This window comes from Myotis myotis, unplaced genomic scaffold (genome assembly GCF_014108235.1).
Source record: "Myotis myotis isolate mMyoMyo1 unplaced genomic scaffold, mMyoMyo1.p scaffold_m19_p_15, whole genome shotgun sequence".
Classification (NCBI taxonomy): Eukaryota; Metazoa; Chordata; class Mammalia; order Chiroptera; family Vespertilionidae; genus Myotis; species Myotis myotis.
The window spans coordinates 25,368,003-25,395,059 of record NW_023416319.1 but is presented as its reverse complement, the minus strand read 5'-3'; the positions used below and the strand labels follow the sequence as shown (position 1 = coordinate 25,395,059).

The 27,057-nt window shown below is 42.1% G+C and overlaps 1 protein-coding gene across 6 annotated transcripts in view; it reads right to left on the bottom strand.

Moving 5' to 3' along the window:
• PANK1 (pantothenate kinase 1) overlaps positions 1–27,057 on the bottom strand; it is a 50,354-nt gene that overhangs the window by 14,462 nt on the left and 8,835 nt on the right. For 4 of the 6 annotated variants that reach the window (XM_036336655.1, XM_036336656.1, XM_036336657.1 and 1 more), the window contains exons 2-3: positions 8,628–8,980; positions 1,872–2,125 (exon numbers count right to left, since the gene is read on the bottom strand). The exons of 1 other annotated variant lie outside the window; for it this stretch is intronic. In XM_036336655.1, the coding sequence (XP_036192548.1) occupies positions 1,872–2,125; positions 8,628–8,980 (607 nt within the window). Of the gene's footprint in view, positions 1–1,871; positions 2,126–8,627; positions 8,981–27,057 lie in introns of those variants that run through there. One more of the 6 variants, XM_036336660.1, reaches the window with a different exon arrangement.

Sequence of the window (27,057 nt, the reverse complement as noted above, 5' to 3'; positions counted from 1 at the left end):
TGCCTTCGCCCTGACCGGTTTGGCTCAGTGGATAGAGTGTCAGCCTGCGGACTGAAGGGTCCCAGGTTCGATTCCAGTCAAGGGCATGTATCTTGGCTGCGGGCACATCCCCAGTGGCGGGTGTGCAGGAGGCAGCTGATCGATGTTTCTCTCTCATCGATGTTCCTAACTCTCTATCCCTCTCCCTTCCTCTCTATAAAAAATCAATAAAATATATTTTTTTTAAAAAAAAAGGAGAATTGTGCCTTTGTCAGAAAATCACTCTGAGGTAAAACCAGCTCAGCTGAAATATTCATTTGCCTCTAATGGGCCTGACAGTCCTACTGAGGCCCTGGGGTCAGTGTGATTATTGTGGAGGCAGGAAGGCTTAGTTCTGTATTCTCAGCTAGAAAATGTATGCCTAGCGGCAACTAACTTACACACCAAAACCTATGTTCTGGACAAAAGCAGAATTCAGTCAGAACATGTATGTACTAGTGTGTGTGTGTGTGTGTGTGTGTTCACGTGCGTGTGTGTGTAAGGCAGGGTTTCTCAACACCAGCACTACTGATTCTTAGGGCTTAGTACTTTTTTCTTTTTTGTTGTAGGGAGCCCCCTAACCCCTAGCCACTAGTTGCCAGTAGTATCCCACCTCCATTGGGAAAACTAAAAAAAAGTCTCTAGAAATTGCCAAGATGCCCTTGGGGCATTAATCTTCCTTTCCCCAATGAGAACCACTGATTTTTATAGATCCATCACAAGTCATGGAAATGGTGTAGAAAGCAGTGCTCTCGTCCTAATGGGTGAATAATACTGCAGAATTCCAGGACTGGAAAAGCCTGTACAAACTCTCTAAGAAACAACTCCCTTCACGGTACAAATGAGGATAACTGAGGCCCAGAGAAGTTACACGCTATCTTCATCCATCAAAAACAATGGTTTCAATATCATGTCCCAAACCATATTTCATACAGCACTAGTTCCTTAAGTTGTTCCTCCAAAAATGGGTTCTGTGGTCCAATAACTTGGAGCAACATTCATACCAAATTCTTCTCTTAGAAGAAAAACCTTATTTAATTTTGTTTCTGCCAGAATCTCAGGTTTCTGACCCCAGATCCTTTTCCCAGGTTGAATTCCCATTAAGAAGAAGCTGAGCCCTAGCCGGGTTGGCTCAGTGGACAGAGGATCGGCCTGTGGACTGAAGGGTCCCGTGTTCGATTCTGGTCAAGGGCACATGCCTGGGTTGCAGGCTCGATCCCCGCAGGGGGCATACAGGAGGCAGCCAATCAATGACTCTCTCTCATCATTGATGCTTCTATCTCTCCGTCTCCCTTCCTCTCTGAAATTTACATATATATATATATATATATATATATATATATATATATATGAAGGCTGAGCCATCTACCCTTGGGTATGTAAGCTGTATGCACTAAAAAACAAGGCACTCTACCCAACTGTGGTGACAGGGCTGCTTTCCTGTCTATTACATTCCAAAATTCCCTGCGAGGTATGCCGACTAATCCAGTTTTCGGCTGGAGCGTGTACCTGAGGGTAACAGACATTCCTTATAATCCAGTTTGGTTTACTGGTTGCAATGACCTATTATTTCAAGCAATTCATCCCAAGCTAGGCACCAAGGTGGTTCCACAAGATGGTGTATGACCCTTCTTCCCTCAACCTGATCAGTTTCCAACAGGACAAGGACTGTGTTTTATTACCTTTATATAAATCACCCTTATTATGTACCCAATAAACCCTTTTTGGTTGACAGAGGGTAAGAACTTTCTTTTGAAAATGTATTCACTGTAAATAACGTTTTTATAAATTGGTCTTCAAGGAAGAGACCTGGGTTTAAGTATAAAAAGGTTTCCTAGTGACACCACATTTACCTGGTCCCTGTAACTCTTTTATAGTTGTCCTTGGAGTACACTGCTAGGATGCTGACCCCTGAGCCCATGTTCACCAGCAGCATAGGGTACGGGTTATCAAGGCAGTACGGCTTTTTTTGACACAATTCAGGATTTGTGGGATTTTCAAAATAGTAACATTCTGGCTTGCCATTGAAGCCGACGGAGTCGACGTAGAGCAGGCCCTGAATCAGACAATCCAGTTCGTCCAGTTTATGGAGCTGCAGGTCTGCGATCTAAAAGAGAACAAAATCTTGTGATAAAGGCTGCCATGGCCTTAGGGGAGGTGCCAGAGACATTTAGGGGGACTTAAAATGTGTCACTGAAACACCAAGTTGTAAATCTTGATGATCAGTAGCCTTGGCCAGACTTCAGACTTCCTCTCTGCCCGCAGTTCGCGCTGAGGGGAGGTAGCTTGACTGGCTGCTAGAAAAGCATCTTGCTACTGTGTAGTGTGGGTTGAAGGGTGGCCCCTGAAAGATAATGTCCATGTCCTAATTCTCAGAACCTGTGAATGTTACCCTATATGGAAAAGGGGGTTTTTTGCAGATGTTATTAAGTTAAGGATGTTGCATCCTGGGTTATCTAATGGGACTCCAATGAGACACTCAGGAAAGGTCTGATAGACACCGAGAAGGCCTTGCCAAGATGAAGAGATTGGAGAGCTGCACCACAAGCCACGGAAAGCCAGCAGCCACCAGGAGCTGAAAGAGGCAAGGAATGGCATCTGTCCCAAAGCCTCTGCAGGAAGTGTGGTCCTGTCAATCAGCCCCTGGATTCATTCTGGCCACCAGAACTACAACTGAATAGATTCCTGTTGTCTGAAGACACTAAGTTGGTGATGACTTGTTGCCGCAGCCACAGGAAACAAGTAGAGCATACCACTGAGATAGGAGCTCTCCCCCAAGGTGAAGAGGGTGAGAATGTTCCGAAAGCAGCAAGAATCCTACACTTCATTGGCAGGACTTGAGGTCCCGAGGGTGGCACGCTGAGCCTGGAAGTGGGGGATAATCTCCTGAGCCCACAAAGTCCAATTCCCATTTTCTCAGGCCTGGCTTTACAGGTAGGCAGGCCTGGCTTTGAATTCTGAGTCTAATACTCAACTCCTGAAGCCTCATCTCCTCATCTGTAAAATGAGGATAGTAGCACCCAATGCATAGAGTTGTTGTGAAGATTACATGATAATAATATATGAAAAACGCTTGCACGGGGCTTGGCATACACAAGGGACTCAACAAATATGGGCTCTTTTATAGCTGGTGCGGCCTCAGAGTCCTTTCATGCTCTTATGAGACAAACACTCCTATTCTCCTAGGACAGTGGTCAGCAAACCATGGCTCACGAGCCACATGTGGCTCTTTGGCCCCTTGAGTGTGGCTCTTCCACAAAATACCACGTGCGGGCGCGCACGTACAGTGTGAAGTTGACTTAAAACTTTAAGTAAAGTTTATCAAGTTAATTTTAGGGAACGTTGTAGAGTGAAAGAAGATGTAGTGTCGAGGATTGAGAAAGGTATGTTGAGATGGTTTGGACATACAGAGAGGATGAACGAAAGGAGATAGACGAAACAAGTATACAAGATGAGTGTGGATGGGAGGGTTGGGAGGGGTCGACCTCAACGAACATACCTCAATCAGATTGAGGACGTTTTGTTTGTTTGTTTTTTAATATATTTTATTGACGTTTTACAGAGAGAAAGGGAGAGGAATAGAGAGTTAGAAACATCGATGAAAGAGAAACATCGACCAGGTGCCTCCTGCATACCCCCCACTGGGGATGTGCCCACAACCAAGGTACATGCCCTCGACCGGAATCGAACCTGGGACCCTTCAGTCTGCAGGCTGATGCTCCATCCACTGAGCCAAACTGGCTAGGGCAAGGACGTTTTTAGCAAAGGCCAGCTTAGGAGTACCCTAATTAAGTTAATAACAATGTACCTACTTATATAGTTTAAGTTTAAAAAATTTGGCTCTCCAAAGAAATTTCAATCGTTGTACTGTTGATATTAGGCTCTGTTGACTAATGAGTTTGCGGACCACTGCCCTAGGTACAGAGGGAAAAAAGTAAAGGGGAATGATTTGGCCAGGAGCGAGTGGCCACTTTGCATCCTCAAAGTTTAACTCATTCTCTTTATTATTACTGGTCCTGAGGTCTGGGTTGATAATTTTCCATGACCAAAAAGAAAAAAAAGAAAAAATCTAGCAATCGCCAACCTGAAACTGAACCAATTAATGAAGAAAATTTATACAGTCTAAATTAAATGTTTTTTAAAACCTATTTAAGAAAGTAATAACTGGTATTTATAATTTACTACATGCCAAGCACCTGTACTAGATCATTTAATTCTCACAAAACCCTACAACTAGGTACTATTATCCTTATTCTATGGTTAAGGCTCATAGAGCTTAATAACTTTCCCTACGTGATACAACTTGTAAATATCTCCCACAGCTTTACTGTCTTCTCTCATCTTCATTCTTTTTTAATATATATATATATATATATATATATATAATTGATTTTTTACAGAGAGGAAGGGAGAGGGATAGAGGGTTAGAAGCATCAATGATAGAGAAACATTGATCAGCTGCCTCCTGCACAACCCCCACTGGGGATGTGCCAGCAACCAAGGTATATGCCCTTGACTGGAATCGAACCTGGGACCTTTCAGTCCACAGGCCGACGCTCTATCCACTGAGCCAAACAGGTTAGGGCTGTCATCTTCATTCTTAATGGGTACTGCTTCTGGGTTCTGGAAACAACCTATAAAAGTACTAAGCTATTTTTCCAAAAAGGGCATCATCTTCACTACAAAAGTTAACAGCTAGAAGAAAACTTTGTGTCACTCATCTGAACTTTGACTTTGTGTCACTCATCTGAACTTCCCAATCAACAAAACCCACTGAAGCTGTCGCTGCAGAACGGAATTAGTTAGAACAGGTTACTGACAAGGGGATGCACCCAAACAATCATCCTAAGTGAAGCCTGGCAATAAATTAAGTCTATCTCATAAAAGGTTCCAAGCATTTTCTTTTTTCCCAAGTGAAACTTTTGTGTGAGATGTACACAATTATATACATTTTAAGGGGGTAATGCTGGAAATATAAACCCATCTGGAGCTCTAGCCCGTCTGGCTCAGTGGATAGAGCATTGGCCTGCGGACTGCAGAGTCCTGGGTTCGATTCCAGTCAAGGGCACATGCCCGGGGTTGTGGACTCGGTCCCCAGTAGGGGTCATGCAGGAGGCAGCTGATCAATGATTCTCTCATCATTGATGTTTCTCTCTCTCTCTCTCTCTTCTCTCTGAAATCAATATATATTTTTTTAAAAACATCCATCTGGAGACCTAAGACTATAGTGAGACATAGCAGTGCAAATGCTACTCTCTCAGTCCTGGATTCCTCAGCCTCCTCTATGACGCTCAGAGCATCTGTCACATTCTGGTTTGTTTTCTGGTCCAGTGGATGCCCCTGAGCACCATGACCAAAGGCCTGTCCATAATAGACACGCAATAAACATTTGTTAAATTGAAACAGGAAAGTTATCACTTCCTGGATCACCCAAACGGAAAAGTAGAAATTTCATCAGTCTTGGGATCATAGGTTAAGCTGCTTAAAAATTAATCAGAAGTCTGTCGACAATATCGATAGCCATGTCCAGAGACAACATCACAAACATGGACAGAGACACAATCTGTCCAGCTGGACATCCTGAAACTATGCTAGGGAAAAAGGAAAACCTGTTAGGGCAAATAATCTAAGCAAAGCAAACACTACTATCTCAACTTTCCCCTCAAAATCATTTCAAAGTAAGTGGTAGCAACAAACAAACATCTCCTCTACACATTGTACTAAATATTCTACACAGAGGTCTAATTTAATATTGTCTCATGGTTTATAGCTCTTTCTTATTCCTTCTAAATTGGATGAAGAATATGAACTTTAAGTGCATTTACCATATATGAACAGGATACAGTCATCAGACATAACTGCTAATTATTCAGGGTCTGCTGAACATCTTTAATGAGTCCTAATTACTCAGATTTTTTAAAACACCTATCTGGCCCTACCTGGTTTGGCTTAGTGAATAGAGTGTCAGTCTGTGGACTGAAGGGTCCCAGGTTCGATTCTGGTCAAGGGTACATGTCCAGGTTGCGGGTTCAATCCCCAGTAGGGGGCGTGCAGGAGTTAGCCGATCAATGATTCTCTCTCATCATAGATGTTTCTATTTCTCCCTCTCCTTTCCTCTCTGAAATCAATAAAAAATGTATTTAAAAAAACAAAAAAACAATAAGTTTAATGAACAACATAAACTGATGAACAAAAATAGACCCAGAGTCATAGAAACATCGAACAGACTGTCCAAACTATGAGGGAAGGCAGGAGTAGGAGATCAACCAAAGGACTTGGTTGCAGGTATGCATGCATATGAGCATAACCAATGGACACAGACAGGAGGGGCGTGAGGGCATATGCTGGGGGCGGTTAAGGAGAGGTCAATGGGGGGAAAAGAAGACTTATGTAATGCTTTAAACAATAAAGATTTTAAAAATAAATAAATAAACAAGCAATAAGTTTGCTGTAAAACAGTATGCCATGTTACGCCAGCAGCAGCCTCATGAGTCTGGTGCTTACCACATCTCGTGATTGTGTCATTTTCTTTTGTGTTTTAATCTCATGTTGTTTTTTACAGTAACATGCATACAGGCTTGTAGCCTAGATGCAATATGTTATTATATTGTGTGCTGGCTATTGTATTGTATGGCTATAGCCTGTAGATTTGTGTAAGTGTACTCTATGTTTGCATAGCAATGAAGTTTCTCAGAACATTTCCCGTCGTTAAGTGGCACATGGCTGGCACATAACCCTGCTCCCTTAGGCACCAACAGCTTGCCTGCAGGCTTCACCTTGGTTGTAATAAGCTGTGTCCTTTCCCAGTTCAGAATCTTGAGAAACACACTTGCTCACGGCCAACAACCATTGAGTAACTTCCTCCTAGAACACACATTACCCCAGAGGAGAGATGGAGGCACTGATGGATGTTGCTTAAACGCTCCAGGTCACCTTGGTTCATTTCAGTCTCTCCAGGGAAGAAGGACAAATAGTGAGAAAACTAGTGAGCTTGACAGCAATAGGGTTGGGTCAGCATTCCTTTCGCCTGAATCAGAATTTTGGTGATGCCCCACCTCTTATCAAGGGGGCACTCCTAGAAACTCTTAATTCTACTGCTGGGTAGGGAAAGGGGACACAAAAGAAAAAAGCCAAAACCTGAAGATAATTAGTCTCAGGATACTGTGGTAGGACTCCATTGCCAGCTCTTCTAGACACTATTTAGATACAGTGGTTCTCAACCTTCTGGCCCTTTAAATACAGTTTCTCATGTTGTGACCCAACCATAAAATTATTTTCGTTGCTACTTCATAACTGTAATGTTGCTACTGTTATGAATAGTAATGTAAATATCTGATATGCAGGATGGTCTTAGGTGACCCCTGTGAAAGGGTCATTCGACCACCAAAGGGGTCGCGACCCACAGGTTGAGAACTGCTGATTTAGAACAATTAATGAGATAAACGATGTTACCTTTGACGATACTAATGCAGTTTTCATTATGGCTTAATAACATGAGTAACACATTGCCTCATTAATTTATTAATAATAGACTTTATGACAAGACAGGATTATATTAGTTCCATGGCAGTGCTTGCCTCAGCAGCACATGTCCATTACTTCCATGACAAAATGCCAGTGATCTGTACTCTAGGCTTACCTCACTGTATTTTACCTCTTACCCTCACTATATTTTCAGCTTTCTGGCAGGACTAATCCCCAAATCTCCCAATCCTTCCTTCTCCTATGTTCCATTACTTCTGTTAGTCTCGTTTCCTTTCTTTTCTCCACCTATTATTCATTTTCTTCTCACTTTATTCCCTGTGAGATGAGGCTGGACAGTACAAAGATTACCTTGACTGTAAAGACGGGCAAATGGGAACATTTAGGTGTTAAGGGATTGCTAAATAAAGGCAAAGTTTGGGCTCCATGTCATTCATTCATATCTTTCCTGAGCTAAATTTGTCAAATCTAAATGAGCGACACAGAGTTGGAATGCACCTCCAGTCAGGACACGGCACTATTCTTATTATGTAGCACCTCCTACATCGTGTTCATTAATAAAGGAACTTACCTATCAAAGATTTCATTTTTTTGTTTGTGAGCAAAACTTTTGAATGGCATTCATAAAACAAAAAGACAGTGCAAATGGGTAGACAGAATAATTTTTAGTAAGATTTCTAGATAGTAAGATTTCTAGAGAACCTTTCCTGTGGGCCTCAGTCTACATACCTATAAAACTGACTCAGTGATTATGTTTTTCAAGAAATTGTGTAGTAAGTGTCTGAGGAAAACTCGAGAGGGAGTTTTATATCATATTGTCTTTAGCATACTGTGCAGCACTAATTATAACAAAAGTTGAGAATGGCAGCACATTTTTTGAGCATTAATGAAGTGCTAGGTACATATTACCTCATCTAATCCTCCATGTAACAACCCTAGGAGGTAGTAGCTATTCAATAGATGAGGTAACTGAGGCACAGAGAGGTGAAGTGCACTTGTTCAAATTCCCAAGGCCAGTTAGTAGTCGTCTAGTCCTTTGGTATGAGATGCCATGCTTATGAATATATCAGAGGTTTTCTTTCTCTAAGAGGTGGTTCGGCTGTTTTAACAAGGATAAACCCACTTACCATTCTGAAGTCCTCTTCGAACTTGAAAGCCCCGCCTCCCGTGGCGCAGAGGGTGGTATGAAGGCTGGAGAAGTTCTTTTCGCTGCCCATCTGAATGAACATGTGCATGGCACAGCTGGGGAAGCGGATGAAGTGCAGGTTCCCTTTGCGTCCACACATGGTCAAGTTTTTTAATTCCAGGTGGACATCTCGGATCCCGGTTTTCCCATAAGCAACGTTGGAAGTCAAATACTTCCGGATGCTCTTCAGGTTCTCCACTTCCTCTTGTTCCTCTTCAGCTGTAATATCCTTTGGCTCAAAGTAGACCAATTTGACCAGGGTTCCACCGATATCCATGCCAAACCATGGGAATGCTAGGACAGAAAGACAGTGCCACTGAATTCTATGCCAAATAAATGATTTTTTAATCTTCAGTCATGAAATGCTATGGTGCCACATCTGCATGTGCATTTAACATTCCGTTTACTTGATTTCAAATATATGCACCAAAAGAAAAGACAGGCAAGGAGAAATTCACAATTTAAATGGTGCCCATGATTCTGCCCATACTCCACTCAATTAGAGTCTGCGTCGGGATTGACTCTGAGCTGAGAAACAGGGTCTGCAGTTCCCTAAGCCAGTCTCAATACTCATGTGCTGCTCAGGGCTCGAAATCTCACCAAGATGGGTGCAGTTCCAATACTTAAAAAATACATATTTTGCATATAGCATGGCTCCCAAATGCTAACTATTTTATCAGAACTTTAGCCAAAGAAAAATGGCCTCTTCTGATGCCAGAGGAAAACCCAGCTGTGCCAGGTGTGTCAATAGATGGCATATGGACAGCTAATCCTCACGGTACCTCCCAGGGCACTTTTCAATGATAATTTTTACAGCATTTGCTTTTTGCCTCCATGAACTGACTTCCTAAGGTGTCACGCCACTGCTTTAAATAAATAGGAAGCAGAAGGGGAGGAAATGTGGAATATCAGAGGTGATGGGCAGACATAATGACCCCTATGGTGGCAGGATTCTAAGGAGAACAGCTCCTGTTACATCTCCTTTCTTCCTTCCTTTCTGTTAGAGAAAACAAAAGATTCAGAAAGTATAATATATGTATGTATGTATGTATGTATGTATGTATCCTACCTGGTTTGAAAAGAAAAAGAGGTGAGTGTGAGAGAGGGGAAGGAGCAGAGACAGAAGAAAGACCCCTATGTTTGTGATTATATGAGACCACAGAAATGTTGTTACTATTTTTAGGGGGTAGCAAGATGAGCAGGTTGTTTGGGTGGAGGCTAGAGATGGGGAGGAGATGGAGAAAATTCTACACTTAGAAATTTCAGCACATACTGAAGTAAAAAAAAAAAAAAAAAAAAAATTCAGTATTCAGTGATAATGAGAATTAGGAACCATCTCAGGACAGAATGGACAGAACAGCAGTGTGAAACCCAGAAAATAATCTAGTTCTGCACCAGAAATCCATCTTCATCCAGCCACGCCTGTTACCGGGCCTCTGGGATAAAGCATTGCTACATGGCCTTTTGTTTGGTAGGGATAGGCAACTGCACAAAGTCTCACTTTTCAAAATGCAACAGGGACACCTAAACATTATGTTACTTAAGAGTCCAGGTTTCTTCTTCCTGCTTCACCTCCAGCTCATTTTTCAGCCATTTCAAAGCTTTTGTGGGCAACTCAACAAAACAGTGAGAAAAAGTGTGTCAGATTCTGAAAATTCAGGCAAATGTTTTATCAGTAGTTTTGGTTAAGGCAAAAGGGAACAGAATTGGAATACTGTATTAGTTTACCTTCATGAAAAACTGGAGGGTTTTGTATTCGTATTTTAATGCTTTTATAGAACACTGTCATATTTCAAATGTAGTTTTATTTTATCTTCCTGATATCAAGGTCTCCCTAAAGTGACACTCCCCCTACACAAGCTGCAGAAGAGATAGAAGAGGAAGGAAGGACTTCCCAACGCAGTTACCACTATGATTCACTAGCTCGTTAATCCAGGATACCCAGATGTTTAGATAAATTCAGCTGAACCACTGATAAGAATCTGTTTCATGTCTGCCAGAAGTGATGGTGGGTCCAGATACAGGATGTTTGCCTTCATCCTTCACTCCTCCGTCTTACACCAGATGTCATTTTCAAAAATTTCTAGACTATTCATCAAGAATGTTCAGTAGATGAGGTTCAAATTGCCCAAGAAGACTTATGCAACAGGTGAACTGATCTGCTCATTCAAGATGGTTCCTACCATAGTGAGGTGTGTCCAAAATAGAAGCTTAAAGCTCATAAAACCAGGTGCTATAGATAAGTAGTTAAATCAGCTAGATATATAGGTTTCAACATGAATACAGCTCAAAAACAATGCTGAAGGAAACCTGCTTTAAAAGCAAGAACTGATGAGTAGGTCATTGCTTCCAGGCCAGGCATGAGACCCTCTAGAACTTTCCCATAGCAATCGGAAGTATTCCAGGTAGTGGCTGATCTGTCAGCCTAGGTCCTGGAGTGAGGATGCAGACAATCCTCAGTGACAGCATGAGCATGAAATAAATATTTATTCTTTAAACCACTGAGATATGGGAATTGTCTGTTACTGCAATAGAACCTGGCCTATTCAACAGCAACAAAAAGTGTGACACTGGCCTAGAGGCAGGCATCAGGGAGTGAGGAAACAAATTCTGGAGGCTGGCAAAGCATTTGGTAAAACTATCATGTATGAGAACTTGGAAAGCAGATATATATACCTAAATAATTAGGAGATCTCGTGTAAGAAGTTCAAGGGCAAATATTTGTAGCAAGTGTTGGTGACTATTGGCTACTGTTGGCTGAGCTTTCTTTGTTTTTAGAATATCATTCAGCTTTAATTTTTGTTTTATTGATTGCAAAGAGAGGAAGAGAGAAGAGGGAGAAACATCAATTGATTGCCTCTTGCACACACCCCAACCTGAGATCAAACCTGCTACCTGGGTAGGTGCCCTGACCGAGAATTGAACCTACCACCTTTGGGTGCAAGGAATGACACTCCAACCAACTAAGGCCACACACGTTAGGGCCTGTTGGCTGAATTTTAAAAGGGGTAACCAAAACAAGAGCGAGAGATGGGCTCAGAAAGTAACCAACTGGTTTACAAACAAAAAGGAAAGGGAACAGAATCCATCACGTCAGACTTGTAAGGCTGGAAAAAAGCAGCTGCTTCTCTTCCCCAACATGTAAACGATAAAAGCGAGAAAGCCTCAATAAAAGTGAGAAAGCCTCTGAGTGAAAAGCTCACTTAGCACTTAGCTTTAGGGTGAGGTTGGGAGAAAGAAAATGACTATCACACTTACTCTTAGCACTCTGAAAGAGTTAAGGTGTCCCCAACTAAACATGCAGTTAAGGTTATGGCTCCTTAATTAATTCTTTCCATTAGAATCGCTCAGGGGGAAAGACACTAGTTGTGTGGCTTTCCCACCAGAGCCTGACAGGTTCAAAGTATCACTGACCAAGTCAATAAAGAAAGGATGGGAGCACCACACAAAGGCACACAGTGAATATAAGGATGATGCCAAGGACAGAGCGCTGGGCATATGGAAATAAAGCATAGTGAAATGAGGTCAAAATGACTTTGTATCACCCACTAATTTAGAGCCTGCTGTGCATCATGCAGACACTGTGACTGGGAAGGACTTCAGGGTTGTTTCCTTTGGGGAGGGGATGACCGTATCTCACTTGCAGGCGGGAGAGCGAGCCAAATATCTAGCCATCAGAAACACAAGCTGTGGCAGTCCCTAGTGCTGCTGGCCAAATACTTCTGGTTCTCTTCCTTCATGTCCATGGGGCAGGCTGTAACTCCTGGCCATTTTATAACAGCAATAGTGAGTCAGAATGGAGCCCCCAGCCACCTCTCAATGGGCAAACCTTTGTGAATGAGACAAACCTTTGCTGTTTTAAGCCACTGACATTTGGAGGTTATTCATCACTGCAGAGTGATCCAGACTAATACATCTTCCATCAGAATCTTTGGCTGCTTTCTTTTCCCTGAAACCCTCCCTCCTCTCCTGCAGACCAGACCCAGGGACTGCCAGTATAGCTGATAAACATGTGGTAGCTGAGCGCTAACAAAAAGGTATGTAGGTCCTGCTGCATTTTTTTCTGTCTAAAAATGTCTCTCGACACAATCCTCCAAGACTGGCAATCTGGTAGTCATTAAAACCTTGAAATGAATCTGTATTCCAAATATTGTGGTGAAAATAATAAAAGGGTTTATTGGTAGTCGGTGGTTTTAAAACAAAGCCTATTTCTTAAAGACCTTTTCAGAACACTGGAATAGTCTCTGTGGGACACTTATGTTTCCTGCAGTAAGTTTCAAAGGTTACAGAATGAACTCCAAATAGCAAAAATGAGGAAAAGTTTTTTTACTAAAGAAGCAATTTTAAAGAGCTAAGGGAGCCTGGCATTAGAAAATCTACCTCCCCTTGAACAACCAGCCACAAAGCCTTAAGAGGTGCTCCTGGTGAGGTGAAGGCCCCTAACACCAATATTTCTTCCTGTATATAAATTAGGCACCGAGTGCTCAAGATCAACTCCTTTGGGCACTGATGTGACTCAGCAACCAGCTGTTGTCACAGTTTAACAGACCTCTCGAGGGTCCACCGAGATGTCATTTATTTCTGCCATAATTCCTCCTGAGTAGGGAGTAGCAGGACTGAATTGCTTTTCCCACTATTTGGAAATAGATTTGTCCAGCACACTAATAGGTGGGAAAGATGTCTGAGGATTGTGTTACCAACAGAAAAAAAAGACCTTTAAAGCATCTCGGAGATATTTTTGCACTACATAAATGCTAGTTACGTTGCAGCCACCTAAGGACCGCTACAAGTTAAAAACAAACAAAAAAACCCGACCTTGTTAACTTAGATTCTGTTGTGTGATATGATTGTGTTTCTTTAAAAATGTGTGGTTCTCCTTCCCTTCACTACGCCTACTTTTGGTTGATAGTATAATGTAATTCTTTGCAAATATATTCATAGCCATATTTAACTTTAAGAACTGGACTATCCTGTTTACAGATTAAGAAAAGTAAGGCTTAGAAAGATCAAGGACTTGCCTAAGGTCAGTCACACTAGGTATCTACAGAGCCATTTTCAGTTTCATGAGCCAATACCCACCGTTTTTGCAAGGCTAGTCAGAGTTGAGTTGCTTGTTGATTGTTAATTGAGAACATCCCCTGACCTCTAAGGGATCCCAGGAGACTTGCAACCAGGGGAGCAATGGGCAGCGGCAGGTCGTCCCACGCTCACCCTCCGAACCTGTCTCCAAGGCCTCCTTCTCTCTGACTTCCCAGTGAGCCAAGGCAGCCCAGCCCGGGCTCTCCTGTTGCTCCTTCTATGTTAAGCCCTTCCTTGTTTCCTTGTCCTAAGTATATTCTTAAAGCAGTCAAGAAATTCTTGTTTGCTTTTTCACACTTCCTCTCTTCGTTGAAATCTTTCCCTCAAGAAGACAAGAATTGAGGCCTCTTCATCTCACTGGTAACACAAGGACCTTGAAAAAAGTGGTCAATGTAAAATGTAATAAAAGGGTTTCTATAACACTGTAAGGAAACCCATGCTTATTGCACACAGACCAATATGCTAAACATTAAATACTCAGTGCAGAGAAACTTGAGTCTTGGTTTCTATCAAATTAATGCATACCAGATTTCTTTAGTTTGAATTTTAGTCACATGGCAATACCAGTGTTGGCCAGGGTACAAGGATTCAAGCACTTAACAGAGTACTGATGGCAATGTAAACTCCTGTAGCCTTTCCATGGGCTATTTGAAAATATATACTTAAATGCTCCAGATTGCTATACCCTAATACATTTAGTTCCACTTTACATTAAGTAAATAATTATGCATGCATTCAAAAATTTACCTTAAAAAGTCATTAAAGGTTTGGTAATAATGAGAAAACTAATTTGTTGTCCCAAAATAAAGGGAAGGTTAAATAAATGATTATCCATTTTACAGGATGGCACTTAATGACATGAGAATGTTCATTATGTATTATTAAGTGAACAGGTCAGGTGATTAAATTGTACACTTCATATGACTACAATTTTGTATAAAAATTAAAAAGAAAATACAGGAAACTTTAGGCAAAATCTTAATAGCCGTTATCTCTGTATCATGAATTAGGGTGACTTTTTTTTTCTCTTCTGGCTTTTCTGATGATGCTTTCCAAATTTTTACAATCAATACATTTAATCTTCATAATCAGTTATTTTAGAATTCTTAATAAAAAACTTTCTCTGCAATGAGGCAAAAGAAAAAGAAATTGTGTTAACGTGGCTTCAATGAGCAGATAGCTGATTTCTGGCCCTGCCCATGGAAAAGAGCAAGCCAGCATTCCCACCTCACCATTTCCTTCCCTTCTCAGGCAAGCATCAAGAATGACAAGGAAAACCGGTTTGGCTCAGTGGATGGAGTGTCGGTCTGCAGACTGAAGGGTCCCAGGTTCGATTCCAGTCAAGGAATGCACCTTGGTTGTGGGCACATCCCCAGCAGGGGGTGTGCAGGAGGCAGCTGATTGGTGTTTCTCTTTCATCAATGTTTCTGACTCTCTATCCCTCTCCCTTCCTCTCTGTAAAAAAATCAATAAAATATATTTTTTTAAAAAAGAATGATAAGGAAGGGCAGGGCGGGGCAAGAGGTCTGTACTTATCCTCAGGGTGCTGGGAAGAAGAAGGTAGAATTAGAATATCATGTGATGTTGGAGTAGGAGGACTTATCTTAGGCTGCTGGTTCCATTGTAGGGATAATCATGCAAAACCAAGAATCCAAGAAAAAAGTGCTAGAGAAGGAATTAAAAGTAAGATTTTATATTCAAGTGCCCACCTTGATCCTAAAAGAAAACAAACCAATGGCAACAGCAGTAATTGAAAACCCAAATACAACTCACTGAATTCAGTATGAACAAGCTGAGATCAACTATATAAGACATCGTACATACCATAAGATGGCTTTCAATCAATAACATAAAAGTTCTGTTGTTGTTTTTTAAAAAGGGGGGGCGGAGCGGGGGGGGGGGGGGGAGGCCTGGCCATTGTGGCTCAGTTGGTTGAGCATGGTCCCATGCACTGAAAGGTTTCAGGTTTGATTCCTGGTTGCATGCTCAAGCCCCGGTAGGAGACGTTGGGAGGCTCAATGTTTCACTCTCACATCAATGTTTCGCTCTCCCTTTTCTTCCTCTCTCACTCTCTCTAAAAATCAATTTTAAAATCTTAAGAAGGAAGGAAGGAAGGAAGGAAGGAAGGAAGGAAGGAAGGAAGGAAGGAAAGAAGGAAGGAAGAGAGAGAGAGAAAGAGAGAGAGAGAGAAAGTAAGAAAAGGAAAGTCTGCCACCCATGGGCAGAGTTGTTTAGCCAGTTAGGCAGCTGACATGACCAGGTCTCAGGTAGGAATGTAGGATGGGAGAGGCCTGATTTATCCACCTACATACTAGTATACTATTGTCAGGGAAAAACCCTTCTGTTGAATGTAGCATTTTAAAATACACTTAAAGGGACAAGGATATGTTTTCAGGAAAGGATCACTGCGGGAAAGACCACATGCCCGCGTGGCAATAGCCCTTCTCTCACTGACACAGCCTTCGCCCTCTCACCCACACAGGTGGGAACAAAAGGGCTGATCAGATGCTCACATTCCCGAAGAAGAAAGAACAGTGAGGGCTGCTTTCAGGACTTCTGAGGCAAGAAATATCATCACATCAGCCACCAGGCCTGAAGTCTGGGTTTCCTCACCTTCACCATGCAGTCCCGAACTGCCTGTGAGCACAATGGGCTCAGTGCCTAGGACCTGTGGTGTTTTTTAACAAGCACAAACATTTTAATTTCTTTTAAAATCAGGGGGGAAAATTCAGCTAAAAAAACCCCCCCAAAACATTGTACTATACCATATCAATGCATTAATCTTTATACCAACATAGTAGTAAAATATTTTTATTTACTTTTTATGGAAGGTGTTCCTGAAGGCAAAAGTGCCTGGGGCTCATGAAAGCTGGCCTCTTCCAGTTTGCTCCACAACCAAACCCAGGTTCGAAGAAACAGGATACCATAGCAGAGTTTACTTTGCATTTGCAATTTGAACTGAATCTTTATGGTTTGTTTCCTGTTGTATTTCCTTAACGCAACTTTACTTTTAGTATTGTTAAAATACAAGTCCCCAGCCACACCTGCATATTCTGAAACAGTCCAACTGAAGAAAACGTTTTTTCATTGAGGGGCCTCTGTAACTCTCACCGGTCAAGTTCAAAACCACCGTTCCAGTGGAATCAAAATGAATATTTTAAGCAGCCGGACCACAAATTAAAAGTGAGAAATCGGGAGTTTGAATGAGCTGTCCTTGCTAGTAACTTTAAGGGACTCCGGCTGGCAGCCGAGGGCCAGGCACAGTAATGGCCCGGTAGACATTCCTGTTCCCATGAGGGCCTTGAACACATCTAATTGCTTGTTAATAAAATTACTTATGGACAATTTATTACATGAGTACTGCAGGTGCTTTTCCAATTTTAAATGCAGCTTTTGAGTGGATGATACAGTTATTATTCATCTCGTATTAATTAAATTCTGTCATCGCGCTCCTCTCTCCCAGTGGCTCCTGTTTTAAAGGTAACTGGGCATTCCTCCATAAAGAATTTAGCTCCCATGCCCTCACCGGTTTGGCTCAGTGGATAGAGCATCGGCCTGGGGACTCAAGGGTCCCGGGTTCGATTCTGGTCAAGGGCATGTACCTTGGTTGCGGGCATGTCCCCAGTGGGGGGTGTGCAGGAGGCAGCTGATGTTCCTCTCTCATCGATGTTTCTAACTCTCTAGTCTATCCCTCTCCCTTCCTCGCTGTAAAAAAATCAATAAAATATATTTTTTTAAAAAAAGAATTTAGCTCCCTCACTTCTATGTAGACTCTAACGAACAAAATAAACTGACAAAGTAGAAACAGAGGCATGAATACATGGAACAGACTGACAGTTGTCAGAGGGAGGGAGGGGGCTTAGGGGACTGTATGAAAGAAGGTAAAGGGATTAGGAGATATATATATCCATATATCCATCCCTCCATCCACCACACAGACACAGACAACAGTGTGGTGATAGCCAGAGGGAAAGGAGGGGTGGGGTAGGTGGAGGTGGGCGAAGATGGGAAAATGGGGACGGAAAGAGACTTTGCTTGGGTTGATGGGCACACACTGCAGTGTGCGGATGATGTTTCATTGAATTGTACATTTGAAACATGTACCCCAACAAATTAAAAAAAGAGAGAGAGAGTAAGAAAGAAGTTAGCTCTGGGAACAGCACTCATGTATTTAGGTCAGGCAGGCAGACATTCTTTGATTTACAAACCATGTGGTTGGTCTTGATACAGACAGAAACACCAACATAAAAGTTATGTTACTTTCTCTGGTTTTTCAAGGTTAAGATTTGAGAAAGAAAAAAATAGATAAATAAAAAACTCTTGCAGGGCGCCATTCTGGTGGCACCAGTAAATGCATTCTCAGCTTGCATCTGGACCAGGAGGAAGCAGGGCAAGATGGAGCTGGAGCTGAGAGGATCCAAAATGTCAAATCCCTGGAGGTAAAAATTTGTTTCCTTGGTTTTCTTCCTCAAGTTCATGAGCAGCTCCGTGAAATATACTTTCCCAAGGTCCTGGGGCCACCCAGTAGAAAGAGGGGTGTCACTCTAGTGACCAGCGAGCTCATTTTCTCCCCAGTGTCCCTACAGTCAGCCCTATGTTTCTGCTCCAGGACTTAAGGAGAGGAAGTGAACCGCAGATGAAATGTGTTTGCCATGCCAAAGTAACGTTCTCAGACTGAGGAGACGGGGGAAAAAAACAACTGCAGACATTTATGGTCATCATCCCTTTTTTCCACCAAGCAGCAGCCTGTCCTTAATCACACCACCTTCTTCAGCAGAAATAGAGTCCCTGGACTAAAGAAGATTCCACATGTTTCACTATGCAGACATGTGCCAAGGGGCATGAGTGCACCTGTGTGACTATCTCCAATGAAATTGTTTCAGCAACCAGAACTGATCACAGCTTCTACCCAGAATGGCTCCTCCAACCATCCACCGCCCCTCCTTGTGGCTCAGGATGGTAATCTCATTACTTGCTTAAACAAATCCCAGTTTAAATCACCAAGAGGTTTAGCTTGCTGTTCTGACAAGCCACCAGAGCATACTTATTGACTTCAGGGATGCTCCTGACAATTTAACACCAGAGAGTGGCTAATTATGGAGAGAACAGCACTGCTAGTCGGCACCGCCAGGGAGAACAACAGATCTACTGGAAATAGAGTTTGTTCGTTTATTTTAGCTCAACCGTTTACGTCTGGCAAATCTCTAAAGTTGAGCTGAGTGGGGATGGAGGAAGGATGTGCCAAATGCTCACCTGCAATGCAAACTGAAATAGAGGTCACAAGCACCCTCGCCAAGTAATCCGAGAACAACTACGTGCTTATGCATCCACAGACTCGCTGAACAGATCTGTATTTTGTTCCTAGACAGTGTGAGGCACTGTGGCACGGAGTTGGGGAGGTGGCAATGCACCTGCCCTGTCGGCACTTACATTCTAGGCTGCGAGGACTTACTGTTAATCAAGAACAGTCTGGAAAAGGGGGCAAACTCTGCTGAGTGAAACTCACATTGTCCTAGTGCTGGACACGACTTAATTAAAGCAATCCTTTAATATTTACCAATGGCAGCTCTATGCAGGGTTCCCCCATAAGCACAGTAACGATAACGAAGTAAAACCTGACACTTCCTAGCCATTCAAGGATCTTATTTAACTGGAGATGACATTCAAACCCAAAAAACGTTTAAAATCACAGGATGTCAGTGTTGGAGAGGCGTAAGAGCTTTTAGGGAAACACACATCTAAACCACAATAAGATACCACTTCAAACCCACCAGGATGGCTATAATCTAAAAAATGGAAAACAACAAGTGTTGGGTTAGGATGTGGAGAAAGTGGAACCCTCCTACACCCCTTGTGGGAAAATAAAATAGTGCAGTCACTTTGGAAAACAGTCTGGCAGTTCTGCAAGAGGTTAAACATAAGTTAGTTCAGTATCTGTAAGTCCACTCTTAGGTATATACCCAGGAGAACTAAAAACACATGTCCACACAAAAACTGGTATGCGAAAGTCCATGGGAGCATTACTCATAATAGCAAAAAGTGGAAGTCCATCAAGCAATGCGTAAGTCACATGTGATATCACCGTACAATGAAATATTATTTGGAAATAAATAGGAACAAAATACTGAAATAATTTAGACCTGATGGGCCTTGAAAACACTAAGCTAAGTGGAAGGAGCCAACCACAAAGGACTATCTTCTTTAGTCCAGGGACTCTATCTCTGCTGAAGAAGGTGGTGTGATTAAGGTCGGGGCCACTGGGAAGGTTGCTATTATAAATTGCATTTATATGAAATGTCTACAATAGGCCAACCTATGGAGACAGAAAGATTAGCGGTTGCCTAGGTTTTGAAGTTGCAGGGGGGGGAAAAGGAGCGTGACTGCTAGTAAGTTTTTTTGGGGTGACGAAGTGTTCTACAGTTGTAAGGTACGGTATAGGGAAGAGTCTTAATTCTATAATAATAAAAGAGTAATATGCTAATTAGACTGGATGACCTTCCAGATGAAGCCGGGGCTGCAAGGGAAGCCCGGGGCCTGGGTGCCAGAGGGAAGCCGGTGCTGGCAGCTGTGGGGAAAGAAGGCCTACTCTTACATGAATTTCGTGCATCAGGCCTCTAGTAACTATAACTATATGTGGATGGATGGTTGCTGGACTTATGGTAGTGGCCACTTTGTAAAGGCATATAAATGCTGAAACACTGTGTTGTACACCTAAAATTAATATAACACTGTATGTCAATTTTAATTAAAAATAACTGAAGTAAAAAATAAAATTATGCCGATGATTGCACTTGACACGCTGAAAACACTGAACTGTACACTTTACATGTTATATCTCAATAAAGCAGATTTTATACGTATGCACAGCTCTGGTCTTCATTTTATAGATAACACTTAGAATATAAATGCCCAATTATAATAGTTTTAGAAAGAAATCTTTCTAAAATCTTTCCCACATTCTTAAAAAAAACTGTAGCTCTTGCTGATGACTCCGGGTCATATAAGAATTCGTTAGTGTGCCTGCTATATACTGTTGTCCTCAGAAACCTCTGCTTCCCAGGTTGCTATGGTTTAAGTTTAAGTATTCTTTTGTCTTTATTACAGCTTTCTATGTCCTGCTATCGGACTAACTGTTCATGTCTTGCTGCTGCCGGTCGGTTTTCCTGCAGCATGTCTGTCCCGAACCTGCAATGAATGCAGAGGAACCAGAACAATCAAGTCTGTTAGAAGTGTGACTGTGGTAAGAGTGACAGAGACTCAGAGAGTACAGGAAGTACTCCAGGTGTAAAACACACGAGTATCTCCAATGTTATCTACTCTGCAACACTGATTTTGGTTGTTCAGAAGTGTTCACTTCCTTCCGGGATCTCAGTTGGCCTCTGGGTTATTGCTGGCAAGGTACCAGAAGTGATGATCACTGTAATTAGTAATAAATTGTTTTTTTACGATAACAATCTTTATCAGAGGCACAGCTAGATGTAAAATCTCATTGAGAAATGAGATTAAAACGTAAAAGTGTACAAATGAACTTTAACATTTTATTTATCTGATGCCATTTAGTTTGGGGGCATAGTGCCCTTCTATATCATTAAGGTGAGATTTTTCAAACTCTTTGGCATTGGCACTTTTTTTGTTCTATTACATCTTAACTCTGGACCTCACATACGAAAGCAATAGAAAGAATCTTATTTGCATGGTTTAGTTTACAAAAAATAGCACATTGAATGTAAAGTTAGTGAGAACGATGCAGTTTTGATGAACATAAAGGCTGGAAAACTGTCACTGGAAAACAGCTACAGTTTCATGAACTTCAGCATCCAATGTGTTTCTGTATTTTGTGTGGATGGCACGGCGGAGGGGGGGGGGGGCCGGGGGGGGGGGGGCCGGGGTTGGGAGGGGGGAAAGCCTGCTTCACAGAGAGGAGGCGTACATCCTAACTGGTTTTCAAACAGCTTTGCTTGCAGTCTCAGGGATTTCTTGAATCAAAACTGATTTCGTCACTTGAAAAGACTCGCTGAAAATGTTTCACAAAAAGCTGAAGACTAAAAATATCTAACAACTGTTCACTTTGCTTGTAATAGATATAAAAATAAGACTAAAGGCATCTACACCTTATAATAAGCGTTAAAAATCTAAGAACAGCATTACCAGGACTTGACAGGTTACCCATTTATTTGTTATTACGTAACTGACCTAAGCCAGAGTGAGAGCATTTGCCAAGCAAATATGCCTAAGCATGGCCTCAATGTAACCGAGTTTGGTACACGTGGGCTGAAGTGGTGTACTGGCTTATGCAATTTTGTGTGGACATATATGCACAGGCCAAACTTTTTAAACGACTTCGGAGCTACAAACTTGCCAATAAATGGCCTGTTTATAAAAATTCAGAAGCTTATTCCAATGTCTATAATAAGTTAACCCAAAGCAGCATTGTACCTACTAACATTAAGGGCTTACTATATGCCAGGTGCTGTGCTTTATATCCAATATTTAACTTAATTCTCATAACCCAATGAGGAGGCCAGGCTCTATTATTATACCCATTTTACAGATGAAGAAACTAAGGCTCAGAGAGGTTAACAAACCCACTCAAACATTAGTTAGATGGACTCCGCATGCTTTTTAATTACAGCTTTTAAACAGACAAAAATATTTTTAAAGAACAATTTTAAATATATTATTTGGACCCCTTAGAAATTCTATACTGTACATGACTTCAGAGGAAAGGAAAGGGCTAGAATTCTTTTAATACTGTTCCTAATCTCTCAATCTGAAACCAGAAACTACAGAAGGGATACTAATCATTCTAGTCCAGCGATTTGGAGTGATACCAAAGCACTATTTTTTAAGTTGATTTCAGAGAGAGGCAGGGAGAGGGAGAGATGGAAACATCAATGATGAGAGAGAATCATTCTGCTACCTCCTGCACACCTCCTACTAGAGATCGAGTCTACAACCCAGGCATGTGCCCTGACCGGGAATCAAACTGTGACCTCCTGGTTCATAGGACGACGCTCAACCACTGAGCCACATCGGCCGAGCAAAGCAGCTTTCTCTAGCAGCCTACTACTTAGCACCAAGAATAAGGTTTCTAATCGCAGCCTAAGAAAAAAATGGTTAAAAATCAATCATAAAAAATAATAACAGGTACTGGCAAACAAATGAATCCTCACAGGCAACACATTATTAGATTATCATCTATCTATCAAATAGAATCCTATAAGAGAAACATGCAAATTAACCATCACTCCACCACACCTGCCAGCCCATCAGAGTGACTATGCAAATCAACCCAACAAAGATGGCAGTTAATTTGCATACGTAGGCACAGAGCGAAGACTGAAGATGGCGGCGGTCACAGAGCTGGAGCAAGCAGGAGGCTTGGGTTGCTCCCCGCGACGGAGGAAGCCAAGTTTCCCGTTGGCCCTGGGCTCCGCTCAAGGAGGGGCTGGGGGCCTGGGTCGCTGGGGGAGAAGCCAAGCCTCGCTGCTGCGGCCGGACCAAAGGCCTGGGTCCCGGGTGCTGGAGGAAAACCGGTGCCGGCAGCCAGGGGAAGGAAGGCCTATTGCTCGAATCTTCATGCAACGGGCCACTAGTGTAACAGTATGCACTGTGGTTAGATACGTGAACTTATCTATTGTGCATCATAAAATACTATATATAGTCTCTCAACTAGGTATAATAAATTGTTAACTTCTTTTTAGCAAGTAACAGAGTTCAGTTGGGTTTTTTAGAGTTCTTGCCTGGCCTGCGTGACTCAGTTGTCACAGTGTCAGCCTATGCACAGAAGGGTTGGCGGTTTGATTCCAGTCAAAGGCCTGTACCTGGCCTTGATCGGTCTCACACTGATGTTTCTCTCTCCCCACCTTCCTTTCCACTCTCTCTGAAAATCAATGGGAAAATATCCTTGGTGAGGATTTTTAAAAGCGTTCTTATCTTTTAGAGATACATGTGAAAACATTTACCACTGAAATGATCTGATATCTGAGATTTGCTTCAACAGCACTTAGTTTGGGAGGGGAAAGTTCCCTTGTAATAGATAAAATAAGATTGAACATGAGTTGATAATGATAGAAGCTGAGTGATGAGTAATTAGCAGTTAATTATACTCTACACTCTGGTTTTTTAAATAATTTTGAAATTTTCCTAAATAAAAAGACTATTTAAATCTCAACATTCTCCAAATACTCCTTTAGGACAGTGAGAGGACAAATGAAGCAGCAGTTTACCTTTGGAATAAAATTCAAATGGGGCCAAAACCGGTTTGGCTCAGTGGATAGAGTGTCGGCCTGCGGACTGAAAGGTTCCAGGTTCGATTCCGGTCAAGGGCATGTACCTGGGTTGCGGGCATATCCCCGGTGGGGGATGTGCAGGAGGCGGCTGATCGATGTTTCTCTCTCATCGATGTTTCTAACTCTCTATCTCTCTCCCTTCCTCTCTGTAAAAAATCAATAAAATATATTAAAAAAAAAAATTCAAATGGGTATAAAGGGAAAAGTCCCTTTTTTTTACCTCACAAATTTTGTTTATGGAAACAAACATTCCAAGTGCCTTTCCCTCTTGGCTAGGACAAATTTCAACCTGCCCGCCCTCGTCAGAATCATGAAATAAAGCTATTCTGGCAACTCCACCCTGCCATTTCTGCAGCAATAAATACATTAGAAAGGTGCCAGTCTCCAGTGGGGCCAGAGATTTTCTCCTAGTTAAAGAAAAAAAATGTCGGTGTTCCCAAACCATAAGTCATGAACGCGAAACTCAAAATATTCCAAGTCACTCAAAATGAAAACAGTGAATCATAAAATAAGGATAAAGAAGCCCAGAGTTATTATTTTCCTTTGGTTAATACTTTACTGCATGCATATCTATATCTATAATATCTATATCTCTATATCTGTATCTATATCTGTATCTATCATAAAGACATGAAGACATGTAGTATATTCATTTTTTCTCCTTTCCTTGGTCCCCCTGCTGGTGCACATTGCTGGTGCACTAACCCCTGCTTATTCAGCTTACTGGGTAATTCAGCACTGAGCCCAACTATATATGTATATATATATATATATGTATATGTGTGTGTATATATATATATATATATATATATATATATATATATTTTTTTTATTGAGCCCAACTATATTTGAGGTAGTAATTTAAGAGGGAAAATGGGGGTGCGGATAACAATGTGATTCCAAAGTCTACCCTTATACCATAGAAGGCCCACAAATATTTGTAGAATACTTTCCTGAGAATAAGGCTCCCTCAACTAGCTCGTCTTCTGGCATTGTCCTACTTAGCAGAGGCCCTGCTGACCTGTTCTTCCCATTCTCTGCCTCAAATGCTTTAATAATTCAGTTTGTATTACTGATGCTCTCTGGGACTTTTCTCTTGAGTGACATGTGACCTGAATCCTAGTCAGTGGTGTGCCGGTAAATGTTTAACAACTGGCTCTCTGAAAATAAAGCCCTGATTTTCAGCGTTTGCCAGTTTTCATTGTGTAAATACTCCCACGATGGCCATTTTCAAGCTACTAACACAAGGACATTGAATGCAGAGTTAGGAGTTAATGCATACAACCAGCTCCCAGAGCCTGTAGGAGTCAACTCTAGCATACTGCTGGGACTCCTGTGGTACCCCCCTACCACTCTTTAGAAATATGTGGTCACCCCAAAGAACAAATCACATTTGGGCCACTTCCTCATATTAAGAACCTTCCTTAAAAGGTAAGATGTGATTATCTCCTTGGCCAAACTGATATTACCTTCCTCCCCCTAAATATATAGCATCTCTTTAGATATTTTTCATCGAACATAGGCAGTTGGGCAAGTGTTAATAGTAAGCAGCCTCAACTAGGTTCCAGTCCTCTGGCTCAAATACCCACAGAATAGTGACACGGAACTACCACAGTATTTGAGTGAAATCAAGCCAGGCAACTGGCTTCAGGCTGCACTCCAGCTTAGAACCACATGAAACCGAGTATGTCATCCAGAGTTGAGCACAGTGCCTGGCCCAAAGGAAAAACAAAACAAAAAACAACTAGTTTGTCCCTGTGGGACCCATAGGGATTATTAAATCTCAGTGTTCAAGGCCACTCCAGATCAACACTTGCCTGATCCCTTTATGACAACCCCACAAAGCCACCCTCTAGTCTAAAGCTTTAATACTTTCTGGCAACCTAATACAACCTGCTCTGAATCTCATGGGTGATCAAGTCTGGCAGATAAAGGTTTGGGTCTTGGTCCTTCAGAGGGTAGGACCCCAAGAAACAGCCAAGATAAAATGACTGTCTTTAAATATCTAATGAGCATCACGTAGAAGACAGATGCTATACTGTCTTGTCAAGGAACACAGGTCGAAGTTATGGGGAGGCAGATTTTGACTTAATATAAGGAAGGACATCTAACACCATCACCCATAATAACAGCTAACCCTTACTGAGTACTTGTGCTTTGCTGGAAGTCTCACCACACTGCTTACACATACAGAGCTTGAACTTAACTAAGTCCGTCCCTGCCTCTGTCACTCCTAGACAGCCTACTTCAGGCTACACAGGAGTTGTTTGTCCAGGAGCCCCAGGAGGTTCCTAGTAACTGGCACTGCCCAGTCTGGTCACAGGTCACAGAGGTTCAGGAAGGTCCAGACTGTCCTGAGCTGCTATCTAAAGTCCCTGCGGCCTCAGGTTCAGCATAGGGTCAAGGTCAGGCATACCAAAGAGTTCACAGGCTGGTTTCAAAGGCAACAGGTGCCCAGAAATATCCATCCTCTTATTTACCAGAAGAAAGTTTGCTGGGCTGGGGTTAAAATGAAGTTCCAAGAACCGAATGCAGCAGTTCTGAATTCTGAAGCCTTGTTCAATTCATGCAGCTAAAAGCTGAATTTATAAAGGAAAAGTGCTCACTCTCCTAATCCTTCTCATATCTTTTGTGCATGCATATCTGACTCCTTCAAGGCCTGAGATAACTTTTTTAAAAAAGGAACTTTTGCCAAAGCCGGTTTGGCTCAGTGGATAGAGCGTCGGCCTGCGGACTGAAGGGTCCCAGGTTCGATTCCGGTCAAGGGCATGTACCTGGGTTGCAGGCACATCCCCAGTGGGAGGTGTGCAGGAGGCAGCTGATCGATGTTTCTCTCTCATCGATGTTTCTAACTCTCTATCTCTCTCCCTTCCTCTCTGTAAAAAATCAATAAAATATATTTAAAAAAAAGGAACTTTCTTAGGCCCTGACTGGTTTGGCTCAGTGGATAGAGTGTCAGCCTTCGGACTGAAGGGTCCTGGGTTCGATTCTGGTCAAGGG